Source organism: Xyrauchen texanus, chromosome 9 (genome assembly GCF_025860055.1).
Source record: "Xyrauchen texanus isolate HMW12.3.18 chromosome 9, RBS_HiC_50CHRs, whole genome shotgun sequence".
NCBI classification, from domain to species: Eukaryota; Metazoa; Chordata; class Actinopteri; order Cypriniformes; family Catostomidae; genus Xyrauchen; species Xyrauchen texanus.
In genome coordinates, this window is record NC_068284.1 from 23,574,204 (window position 1) to 23,587,884 (window position 13,681).

Genomic DNA, 13,681 nt, shown 5'->3' on the forward strand with positions numbered 1-13,681 from the left:
TGCTTACCTCTGGTTGCTCTCCGATGACGTAAGCGTGCTGGCATGTTCAAATTAAAGCAGAAACAATTAAGCTTGTGAACAGCGTTCTCTTGTAAACAAATCGAACTGCACCTCCAGATGTATCGCGTCATATCTCGCATGATCATGCCAGGTTGCTTATGTCATGCGAGAGGCAGTTAAATTGACCAAAACTAAAGTTGATCAAAAAGAGAGATGTATTTTAAGTGTTTAGAAATATTTGTATATTTAAAACATTATCTTTCATTACATTCTTAAGTTTTTAAAGCCTTAAAATTAAATCATAGTTTATTCCTATTTTATTATTTGATATATTTGAAGTTAAGTATGTAAAAATGTGATCTTAAAGTGTATGAAGCACACACACTGAAAAAAGCACTTTAAAAAATGACAGTTAATTGTGAAAGCCCAAACGAGACAATTAATTGTCACAGCCCTAAAAAAGACAATTAATCATCATAATCACAGTTTTTTGTTTGATAATTAATCGTCAGCCCAATTTCATAATCATGACAGCCCTAGGTGATAGTGTTTAAAAGCAAGTTGTTATGTTTGCACTAGAGTTGTCAAAAGTACCGGTACTTTGGTACTAAAATAAAAAAGATGTAATGATACCAGAGTTTCTACAGTACCGGTAGTACCGAGCACCGAGTTAATTCGGTACCCAGACTCTGTCTTACTGACACACAACTGCTTTCAAATGCTCACACGCTTATTTGAGTGTGTTCTGTATTTCTCCTTATACACTGAAATGAGCAACTAATCAAATTAAAATTGTGACATGTGTGATTTATTAAACCACGTAATGCTGCAAACTTAGTCTGTGTGAGCTGCATGAGCTTTAAATTAATGTGTGAAGCAGACCGCTCATACACTGACTCCACAGACTATGAGAATTATTCGCGTTGTATGAGAGATGACAGAGCAGAGCACTAATCCACTCTGAAGCATTATTTTTAAATAAGTTATATAATTAAATCACAGCATTTGCTCTTTAATGATCACACTGGACCATGTAGCGAACTGTTTATCTGGAAAGGTTAAACTTCTGTCAAAAATACACGTCAAAATAAAAGCACGATTCATAATAAAAGCTAAACGTCTGAAATTGAAGAAACTGCAACATAAATATATTATAACTGTATAGTAAAATGTAATCCTCACTGTAAAAATATTATTATTAATAATAATAATAATAATAATAATAATGATTGTAAAAATAATTTAAAAAAAAGCAATATATCACAAGCAAGAGTGCTTTTGTACTGAATAAAATTGTGTCAAAAAATTTAATGGTATGTTGATACGTAGATAAGTAGTAGTTCTATTTTTTGCTTGTAATTTTTTATTTTTTATTTTAAGGAAAATGTTTTGATTAAATTAAACATATAAACATGGAATTCTGGAAAAATTATACAAATAAAAGGGAACAAATATTTGGGGAAAAAATATAACAGATTTCAGTAGGGCCCTGATAAAAAACAAACAAGTGTTAGAAACATGAAGGGAACATGCATATCTTTTAACTTATTATTTACATTGAAATTTTACTTTACATAGGCTAAATGAGTGTGTTCAATAGCACATTGTCATATTAGCTAATTTTTTCTGTGGTATGGAAATTGTGGTACCGTGACAACACTAGTTTGCACTGAAAGGTTGACTTTTTATTCAATGACATTCTTGTAGCTATTATTTAGGTAAATAGAAAAATTGTTGTAATGCTAGTGGGTATGTTACGGTCATTTATGTAATATTGACATATTTGTAACTCATATGCATAGATCCATTTCCCTGAGTAGAGTTACTCTAGAGTAGTTCTTGGATTGTGCTGCATTAAAAGAGCCCAGTTTCTAAGCCAAAGGCTTTGCACACATTCAAAACTTACTGTGCTTTGCACTGCTCATTGTGTCTTTTAAATGCTCTCATTGGCTTTTTGTGAGACAGTGCATTTGGTTATAGGCCATTATGGATTAAAATGTAGTCAATGTTCAATAATATTGTCTCTTCTAAGCTTGGCAGAGGTCCTGGGTTGGCAGCCAGTATATAGCAAAAAACAACACTAAAAAAACACTGACAAAATAATTGCATCCCTCTGAGAATGTTGAACAATTTCTGTTATGCCTTTAAACCACAAGCATAATTAAATAAAAGCTGTTTGACGAGTAATAAGCTATTACAATGTCCCTGGCAAGACTTGCTCAGCAGTTCATGAATGTGCATAAAGGTCAAAAAAGCTTTGAGTGAGTTTTTATAACCAGGATGATTTTAACACAAGTGTGTTTGGGTAATTGACAACATAGACACAAACTTTGGGTTGTGAATTCAGTTTTATATTGAGCCCAGCTTAAATAGTCCTATTAACAAAGGTCTGGAAAAATGAATTATTAGAGCTGTCAAAATTAGCGCTTTAACGTTGCAATTAATTAAAAATGTTTAACAATTAAATTTTTCTTTAACTCGATTAACGCATAGATACTGCCAATTTATTCAGCTCCATTCTGAAAACTGACATATGGGATGTGTCCTATCCACGGTTATTTCACTGATGCACACACCACAAATACACACACAACAGCGATTTCATGTCAGCGGTCTAGTGATGGGGGAAAGACCTCTTACAAAACACAGAGAAAGACTTTTGCAGCCTTTGTAAGGCAGAATTGTATTACCACATAAGCACGTCAAATCTTATCTATCACTTAAAAGCCAAACATATGATTAATGGCACTGATGAGATATCACTGTTTAATGCCCACTGCAATGAACACTCAACCTACAAGGACCAGTTCTTTCATTTAGTCAACTTCTCACTTAGACTTAGGAAACATTTAGGCCTAGTGGTACTTGAATTGGTGCTATTTTAGTGCATTTCTATCTTTATACTATAGAAGGCTTTGTCACGTTTTTGAAAAAAAATTTAACAGAAAGTGTGTCTAGATAACATTTTCAGTACTTTCAATATCTGCGATTAACTATGAAAATCATGTTATTAATTGTGAATAAATATCAACTGACAGCATTAATAATTATACAAGAATTAGATAAATATTATTTAAAATAGTTTTAGAGTTTAAGTTTGGTATGCCACACTACAGGACACTGCTTGACATTTCATGTCAATAAGCATTTACATTTATGTTTATGACAAATGTTTTCCTAGTAAAGCTTACAAGCAAAGTGTCTTTCAAGTCAAGTCTGTCCACTCAGCAGCCATCTTTGGAATGTCCCGGGCAGCTATTTTCTATGAATACAAGCGGCATAAAAGTACAGCTTTAATATGAGTGTTCTTTCATGGGCTAAACAGTCTCTATTACAAGTCTGTTTAATTGAAGCTCAAACAAACAAAAAATCAAAACCAACATGGTGTAGAAAGTTGAGATATAGTTTTAACTGTATTTTCAGGTTTATTAAGTTAAAAAATGAAGGGGAAGAATTGCTCAGGAGGTCTCTGGGAGCTGTGAAGCAGAGGTGATTATATTAGAGAAGACAGATCTCTTGTAAAAATAAAAAAGGCACTATTTTCACTCACAGTAGCTCACATTAATCATATATCCACATGACTGGAGAGAGATAGAGAGAAACAACCTTGGGTTACCTAGAAGCAAACGACCTAACCATGGTGACTGACAAAAATAAAAAATGGAATTTACCATGTACACAGTGAGCAAACACCAGCCTGGCCATAGAGTTGGGCCACCGTAGGCAGACCAGTGGCTGTTCTAGACCATTATAACTGAGAGTGGGTATTTATGCATAGTAAGGAACCGGTACAGGTCTTGTAAATGGTCACCATTTCTTAAAATTTTTAACTTAGTTCATTTTAAATGTTCCTGCTGTGTAACAATTTTTTTTAAATTATAATAGTATTCCATGTAGTATTATAATTACTATGAGGTCATAAATGCTCCATGCTTACTAAATACAAAAAAAAATTGAATAATTCGGTTGAAAGTGTTAAAATATGAAAAAATCTGAGACAATTATGTTCGCAAAATAATAAAATATTTAAATATTTCAAAGTTTAAATTTCTTAGCTGAAAGATTTGTAGCATCCTGATGTCTGTAGCAGGTGCCCTGAAGGACAAAAGGAGCAACCATAAATTAATCCCACCTAGGGATTATTGAGGTTAATATTGCGATTGATAGATATGCGATTGCGATAAAATAAACAAATAGTATCATGAGTGAACTTGCTTGGTTATCAAGGAAAATGCACAAACAGATTACTGATAATGTAGAAATGTGTATTTTTCAACTCAAACATACAAACTAGCAACAACAACAACTATAAATGCACATTGTTTTCAAATTAAAATATGTTTACAAAATTAAATAATTAAATTATTTTGCATTTTCTCATCTGATTTTGGGGGAAAATCTATGTAATTCTGTGGAATGGATTTATCTGAGAATCCTACATGCCTAAAAGCATTATCACATTAGTCAAAATATTTAATTAACGAACATGCAAGGGGCAGAGGGCAAATTTAAAACTTTGTGAATGATGCCTGTTCAAATTCAGCGCAAATCTGTCGTAACCACTTGCACTGCCCACCGTGTCCTAACCAGAGGTGAAAATGTGATAAGCGATTAAACAGTATCTCTTGTTTGTCCGAACCAGCCATGAATACCACAATTGACAAGACATTTACTTTCAATAAAGTGCATCAGTGCCCACCCGCCTTGTCAGCCATCTTGGATCCAGAAGTATTTTTCCCATTAATCTTTTCAATAGGGATTAAGCTTTCATAAAATAATTTTAAACCTACCAAATCAACCACCTCTGTGATGAATCTGCATTTGAAGGAAAAAGAATTTGAAAGTCAGACAAAAGGACAAAGTTATAAGACTGTGTACTTACCATCTTTAATGAGGAAAAGAACCACAATCCAATGAAGCATTGCAAATGATTGAATTAAATCGAATTAAAAACAATGGCAAAATATAGAACAATTGATTTAAAGTTGTTGATTATAAGTATAAAAATAATATATTTTAATTCTATTGCAAAATATTCACATATAGGCAGAAATGTAAGTAGTTGGAGTGTAGGAAGTCTAACTCGATTGAATAATTTTGTCTGTCATGGGTGGGCTCTCTTGTATACCAACATGATCTCATGAGATTTGGTATGTATGTTTGGTTCTAGCAAACTTACATTCTCTTCCGTTTGCATAGACACCGGAACGTACAAAATACGTATTTACAGCATCTAAATGTCATCATTTTACGTATTACTGCCTATAGAAACATACAAATGTGTAAATGTACTGTTTGAATTGATTAATACTGTATTCATAGAATTAATCTGTTAATTACATTTAATTTATAATCAATGAGATTAGTTAAATGCCATCACATTTAACCCAGTTGACATTATAATATGACATTTTAACAGTTTCATTCAGTTCTGTGTGATTTCTGCTGCCCTATACAATGTTTTAAAGGATTATATCACTTTAACCAATATGTTCACATGAATAAAAACTATTTTTGTTTGCATAGGACACAAAATGAGTTTTCACAATAAGCCAAAAAACTAAATAAACCACATAAAGCACCATAATAAAATGAATCCCTAAAATTGTTATCTATAATCCAAATCTTCAGATTTCTTTCAAACCAGCTCGTCTGGCACCAACAAACATCCATGCAATTATCTAATCAGCCAATCGTGTGGCAGCATTGCAGTGCAAAAAATCATGGATATACGGGGTCAGGAGCTTCAGTTAATGTTCACATTAACCATCAGAATGGGGAAAAATTTTGATCTCAGTGATTTCGACTGTGGAATGTTTGTTGGTGCCAGACAGGCTGGTTTGAGTATTTCTGTAACTGCTGATATTCTGGGATTTTCACACACAACAGTCTCTAGAGTTTACTCAGAATGGTGCCAAAAACAAAAAATATCCAGTGAGTGTTAGTTCTGGGGACAGAAACACCTTGTTGATGAGAGAGGTCAGCAGAGAGTGGCTAGACTGGTTCGAATTGACAAAGTCTACGGTAACTCCGATAACTGCTCTATGCAACTGTGGTGAGAAGAATAGCATATCAGAATGCTATTGAGATGCGGGGTGGCGCTGTTTTGGCGGCCTGCAGGGGACCTACATAATATTAGGCAGGTGGTTTTAATGTTGTGGCTGATGGGTGTATAATTATGAGATCAGGCTGTGTATACTTCCAAAACCAGACTGATGCTTTGTTGCACTGTGTCGGGTTTGCCCCGCCCACTGTGTAAATGTATTTGTGCAAAATCCCACTCCACATAATTATTTAATCCAGTTAAATAATCCAATTCACTAACTGTGATTGTGCCATGCCACCTACCATGTGCACTTCAGTGTGGACAAACTGGTTGCATGGACTGGTTAGGACACCCTTTACAAAAATTTAGAGTTCTGGGAAACTTGCCGCAAATTCGCTACTCTTTATTTTCATGAGCAAATAAGCTTTGCTACCAACTCTTCATTGTCAACAAAGATTTGCTGCAGGTTCACCACTACCTATGAAGAGCTGCAAACTTCTGGCAAACATCTGCGGTGGGTGAATTACAATGAGTGTATATAATGAGTGGGACATTTTTGGCAAGGTTGCAGCAAGTTTGTCAGAACTCTAGATTTTTGTAAGGTTCAGTACAGTTATGTGGTCATGTCCATGTGTGCATGATTTTGTATTTAGCTGTTAATTTTTACATATTTGTTTGGAAATGTTCTGTTACTGATTGTTACTATTGTTCAATTGTTCCATTGCTGTTTTTTTTCTACTACTTTTTGTTCTATTTCTGTTTCTCCTGCTCTGTTAATTTGAAACAACCTTTTCATGCTAATAAAGCACTTTGAATTGAGAGACAGAGAGAGAGAGAGAGAGAGAGAGAGAGAGAGAGAGAGAGAGAGAGAGAGAGAGAGAGAGAGAGAGGGAGGGAGGGAGTTAGAGTTTCAATGTGACTCAGATTAAAACTGTTGAATACAGGGAGTAGATTGAAGGTCGTCTGTAACACCCACGCTCTTAATGTTTTTCACATTTGGACGATTATGTTTTTTCTCTTTTCCCTTCAAGAAATCCTCTTGGAATAGGTATTATGATTAAATATTTTTAAATCTAGACACTCTGACAGCTTCCCATTTTAGATAGATTTTACAATATAAATTTGATGTCCTGGGTGACATTCATTGTATTCTGAGTGTGTCAGGCCGTGAATTCAGCAACAGCAAATCAATAAAACACAGGCACTTACTCACTGAATCACTTCCAGAAACAACAGGAACACACTCTCTTACACCTTTATTTAGACATTTATCACTTAACCCTCCCACAGATGATTGAAACTAAAGACGCAGTCTGGAAAATAGTTTGACATGACAGATTCACATGGCGTCTGGCTTACGCATGGCTCCTTTTTGTGTTCATTGAGCTAAGCAGAGGTTTTGATGAGCGTATGGGTTTAATGGACGGTGTTTCATGCTCGGCTTGTCAGTTGGTATTTCACCCTGTCTAGACTGAGAGCGAGTAATGCAACATGCAAAGTTTTTGTGAACATGCAATATGAACAGCTTTGCTGATTATAACGAGTGTGTTCTAGTGTCAGAAGTAATTTTTTTATTTAAATGTGTGTAATTTCTGTGCCACTAGTAGCATCAAACGGAATAGCAAAAATAATGTCTGTTTTCCAGCCGGTTTCCCGAGCACTACCAAATAGATGGTCCCATCCCAAACTTATGCCATTGGTTCAGACAATCGGTACGTTTAAATTAGCAGTTATAATTGAGCTACAGCGGTTCTTTACATAGTCAAGATACAGTCTTTATCTGTCTCTCCAAATATACATGACACAACGCGTAATCTGATATTTTAAGGAAGGCAGACAAATATGCTGGGTTAAATGCATGTCGTGTATCACCTCTGTCATGTGCACATGCCTGTGCACAACGGAGAGTCTAGTTGTGGAATGATTAATGTGTATACATGCTGGACGAAGCCGAGCTACAATTGCATTATCTATTTTTGATAGTCTGGACAGCAAAAAACACATGAAATCTGATTTTTCTGAATGATTCAAACCACATCGGTGGTTTAAAATGCGACTGTAATCAGATTTTTCCAGATGCGTCTCAGTCCGGACACTCTAGCTGCTCAATTTGGATTTTAAATGGTCTTTTAACTCTAAACGAGTCACTCTTAACGCGACACAACGATGATGTTAAAAAACGGTGACTGCTACACGGAACATCACAATATTTACCAGTCTCTTCTGTCGCACAAGAAAAACTCCACGACAGAGGAGTAAATATTGTGATGTTCCATGCAGCAGTCACTGATATATGACATCATCATTGTGTGAGTTCTGCACCGCTACTGGAGAGGACACTTATTTGGACAGCGAGATGATGCACCTCCATTTTCCCGCATCTGTTTTGAAAGCATCGTCACGTGGGTACGTCTACATCATTACCAAAGAAACCCAGGCAGATAGGTTGGTTATGTCTGCACGCGCAAATCTGATTTGATCACTTGCCATTATTAGGGCGGACAGTTTGCCTGAAAAGATCTGAATTGAGAAAAAATCTGATTTGCCTGCATTCTGAACATAGACTCTGTAAATCGATCATAAATCTATTCATACATAAATTATTATTTGTCTAAACATACATTTTCCTAAATACGGTTTTACACACAATTAACCTAGAAATGTGTTTCGTGCATAAGGCCCATTACCTTTAATGAGCAATATACCTTTCCCTTTATGATTGCATATGTTTTTCTACTTCAGAATACTGCTACCTTTATGCTAAACCATAACTAGAAAGGCTTAGAATAGAATATTACAAAATATATCAAATATTAGGCAAGATAACAGAACTATAACCATAGGGACATTTTTTTGCCCCTACATTTTAAATATGTGCAGTGTTTTGGTAAATTTCTTTGGCATTTTTACTTCAAACCTTGATTCATTTCTGATCCTGGTGTGTTCTAGTTTTGTCATGTTACTTGCAGTGTAGACGTGGTGTCAGTGAGGTGTAATCTGGCTGTGGCCGCTGTGAGCATTAAGCAGTAATGTGACAGTAGTGGGGGAGGGGAGATCATATTTAGAGGGCTGCCATGTGTTCATGTTGCACCAGAGGACGGGGTTAAAAGGTCATTATAGAAATGTATAAACCAGAGAGTTGAAGGAGAAAAAGGACAAAAAATTTTCTGTTTTGCTTTGATCTATGCAGTGTATTTATTGTAAGCCTGATAGATAAATGCATATAAGCTAGAAAAATCTCTTACAATTTGGCTCTCTGCCTTTGGGCTGAGGTTTTGTCAGGGTTTGTGAAACTGGTTCAGTTTAAAGGGATAGTTCACACAAAAAGGAAACTTTGTGTCATTATTTACTCACCTCATGTCTTTTGAAACCTGTATGACTTCATTGGAACTCAAAAAGTGTTATTTACACTCACAGAGCACTTTATTAGAACACTATGGTCCTAATAAAGTGCCCAATGTGGTCTTCTGCTGTTCTATCCCATCTGTCTCAAGGTTCAACATGTTGTGCACTCTGAGATGCTATTCTGCTCACTACAATTGTACAGAGTGGTTATCTGAGTTACCATAGCCTTTCTGTCAGCTCAGACCTGTCTGGCCATTCTCCGTTGACCTCTCTCATCAATAAGGTGTTTCTGTTCAGCAGAACTGCTGCTCACTGGATGTTTTTTGTTTTTGGCACCATTCTGAGTAAATTCTAGAGACTGTTGTGCGTGAAAATCCCAGTAGACCAGCTATTACAAAAATACTCAAACCAGCCCGTCTGGCACCAACAATCATGCCACAGTTGAAATCACTGAGATCACATTTTTCCCCATTCTAATGGTTGATGTGAACAGTAACTGAATTCCTGACCCATACCTGCCATATGTCTAAGCTGCTCTTTTTTATACAGTGTACAGTGAATGGTAACCACGAGTGTCAAGCAAGATTTCCAGTGAATAACTGTTCCTCACACAAAGGTATTATATGTCTTCAGAAGACTTGGAATATAATGCATGAGTTGAATTGACTAATTGATATTGTGCAGTTTTGTTCTTTTTGGAGTTTGACATCCCCTGGTCCCCATCCACTTTCATTGAATGGAAGAGAGCAGCATGAAACATTTTCAACACATTGTGGCTGAGACCGATAACCAATAATTAAAATAATAATATTAAAAAGTTTTAATGTATCATTTTTAACCTAAAACTGCACGCTATTTAATTAAAAGCAACTTATTTGAAAAATAGGTGTCATTTAAAAGCTTTGAAACTCTTAACTGCTGCTATTAAAGGAACAATATGCTGTTGTCCTTATACTGTGTATGCTTAATAAGAACAAATTATTTCCCCCAAATAACAAACGTACATGTTTTTGTCTCGTATTGTTTAATTGCTTCATGAAACATACAAAATGGGGAAATAGCATGTTGTTACTTACAGTAGAAAAACCAGCCCCACAATGACATAAAAAGGTGCAGAGATGTTGAAATAAACCTCACAGAGTGACATGTGCTTGGTTTGCAACACTACCTGTCTCTGACGCTGTGCATGCGCACGAGACTGTCACTTGAGGCTGCCCGATTCTCTGCCTGAAGTTGAGAAGTCCCAAGCAGTCATAGATTCTCAGCCGCAAGCAAATATAAATAATAAATTATTGCCATAAATATTGGTGGTAATTCCACTATCAGCACAATAATAATATTTAGATTTTTCAAGTTATCTGCCAATAATATATCGTCCACCGATATCGACGATCACAAAGAGTCAGTGTAGTTCTTACACCTGTAAAGACGGAGACCTCCAAGACACCTACAGTATACAGCCATCTAGTGGCAGTCTATAGGACAATATACATCTCAAGTTAAATCTATCACCACTGAAATATATCAAACACACAAGTCCCCTCCTGTAGTGCATGTTTCAAAAAGCAAAAAGTCTTCTGTCTTGTCTCATTAATTGATCTACATTGATCTTATAGCACTGATTTGAGATGAGTGATGGTCTAGATAAATTAAGCAAACTGTAATACTTTTGATTTATGTCATTACTTTTTCGCAGACAATATGACATATTAAAACGTATTTCTCAAAGTCCATATTTCTCTGTGGAAAAACTTAAAGGCTGGTTTCCCTTTTGTATCTTTGTAACGAAGATGTTTGCATGAAAGGGACAGAGATTCTTCTATATGAAAGGAAGAGTGTGGACTGTGTGATTCAACTCTTGTGCATTTCCTCACCTAAGTATTAGTGGAGAAGGAACATTTGAATGAAAACTTTCTTAGCCTGCCCCCTACTGTTACCCAAGAAGTGCTTTTCATTCTATTGAGTTTAGTATTCTGTTAGTGAGAAAGAAAAAAAAAACTCAAACAGTGTTTATTGACATTATAGTCTATTACATTCAACAGAACGTTAATTAAAATTTTTATAGGCCTAGAAATGATCCAAAAACATGTATTGTTATTCTATCAAAGAATAATTTAAGGTCAAGTACTTTATGGTTCATACTGCCCCTAGTGGTGATATTTAACTTTGGTCAGAACAATATGCACACACATCCAAACACAAAATGTCATCTATTACTATGTATTACTGATTTTTTGAAATGCTTATTATAATTGCCGTTATGTTCTAGTAAATCATCAAACATTCATGTTCAGTCACATAATGCTGTGTTACCAGTCATATAGACTTACACAAAATAATCAGATTATTAACTTTTGGCCAGTCAGTGCCACAAATTAATTTGACATTTAACCTTTGCAAATCAATTGACCAAAATATCAGATTTAGAAAACCAGGGGGGAAAACAGCCACTTGATTAAACAGAATCGATTCTTTTTAAAAAAAAATGTGTTATTAGGCTGAATATCTAATGCTGGCATGTGTGTGGAAGCTTTAGAACTCTTTCCTGTGATTATGGAGATTGACACCTCTGTTAATGATGTACTGCCGCAGTTCATCAAATGGCCAGTTGGTGTCTCTGTTTAGCCTTTTTAACAATTTGTACACTTTCCAAAATGTCTCAGCCAGGCCTGCAATGTTGCAAACCCTAAGGAACCTATCAGGTTCATGGCATTGACATCAGTTGAAAATATGTTTATGGGGGGGTCACCGAGATTACAAATAGAACTCACAAAGAAAAATAAATTAAAAAAAAGTATGTGTGCAGTATAAGTATACCTACATGTAACATGGGGTCAGCAGTACTAGACTGTACTCTCAACAACATCCATTTTTTCTAAATATGTCAGAAATGGTTGCCATGTAATCTAAAATTTCTGAACACATCTTCCTGTTGAATAGCGAATTTTCTCCATTGTCAAATGATGTGCAAGATCTCCAATCCATAACTTGAAGTTTGTCTTTCCATTTCAGGAATATAAGTCGCCTAGTTAGAAGTATGTATATTTGGACTACTCCAAATATTGCAGTAATATCAGAAGGCTCTAAAGGTATTTCTAAAACATGTGAAAAGGCTTTAAAAATATTGATTGCCAGAGATTTTTTAATTTTGGACAAGACCAAAATATATACGAAAGTGTGGCAGGTGCTTGCCTGCATCGGTCACGCATAGGATCGACACTAGGTGTAAACTTGGTGAGTTTAGTTTTAGACTAGTGAAGACAATGTAAAACCTTGAATTGGATAATTTTATGTCATAAACAAATTGAAGAGAAATGTACCCTATCTAAAGCTTCCCTCCCAGTTCCATCCGAAAACTACAAACCCAGCTCCTCCTCCCACTGATTCCTTAACTGGGTCAAGGGTTCCAAATTATTGGAATTTAATAGGGAGTAAACTGCCCCAATAAACCCCTTGGAACAAGAATTAAGTCTCAAAAGGAGTCTAGAAGAGAGCTGCGTGGTTGAGATGGGAAATGAGTGGAGTGTGCTGATATAAAGCTACAGAGTTGTAAGAACCTGAAAAAGTGAGAGCGTGGGATGTTGAACTTTAACATTAGCTGGGCAAAACATATGAAAGTATTATCAATAAATAGATCTCCTATTGTGCTGATCCCTCCTCTAACCATACATCAAAAGCTCCATCTGTAACTGATGTTGTAAATAGATGATTTCTCACTATAGGAGTATATAAACTTGCTTTTGAACTTGTTTTAAATTATATTTCTCTTCTCTCTCTCCTCTCTCTCTCTCTCTCTCTCTCTCTCTCTCTCTCTCTCTCTCTCTCTCTTCTGTCTATAGGTTCAGAGTTGCAGTGTTAATACTGTCATCAGCACTTACACAACACTGAAAGGTTTCCAAACAGCAACACTCTGGAACACACAGCACTGGACACCAGATCTGTAACACACAAACTGTCTGTCTGTTACCATGATCACCTCAGAGCTCCCAGTGCTACAGTGAGACAAAGCTTTATTTTTACATAAACAACATGCTAAAATAATATGCAGTTTGGATTACAGAATGAGTGGATGCTCTATGTTCATGCAGCGCTTGTGGTGTGTGTTTGTCCACAGGGACTCGGGTCAGGACACAGTGAGTCTCAGTATGAGTATGAGTGAGCTGGATGACTCTGGAGATGTCAAGGGTCGAAAGAAGAGAGGAAGGCCTGGAAAACCACCTGTACGCCTCTGACAAACTCTATATTTACATTGCTGACCTAGGGCTCAACAATAAGGATATGTTCTGCAGG

The 13,681-nt window shown here is 35.8% G+C and overlaps 1 protein-coding gene across 2 annotated transcripts in view; it reads left to right on the forward strand.

Annotated features, from left to right (window-relative positions):
- The window catches only part of LOC127649558 (cohesin subunit SA-1), a 70,553-nt gene that overhangs the window by 36,016 nt on the left and 20,856 nt on the right, over window positions 1-13,681 (forward strand). For both annotated transcript variants that reach the window (XM_052134714.1, XM_052134715.1), the window contains exons 2-3: window positions 13,231-13,388; window positions 13,506-13,611. In XM_052134714.1, the coding sequence (XP_051990674.1) occupies window positions 13,360-13,388; window positions 13,506-13,611 (135 nt within the window). In that variant the 5' untranslated portion in view covers window positions 13,231-13,359. The remainder of the gene's footprint in view (window positions 1-13,230; window positions 13,389-13,505; window positions 13,612-13,681) is intronic.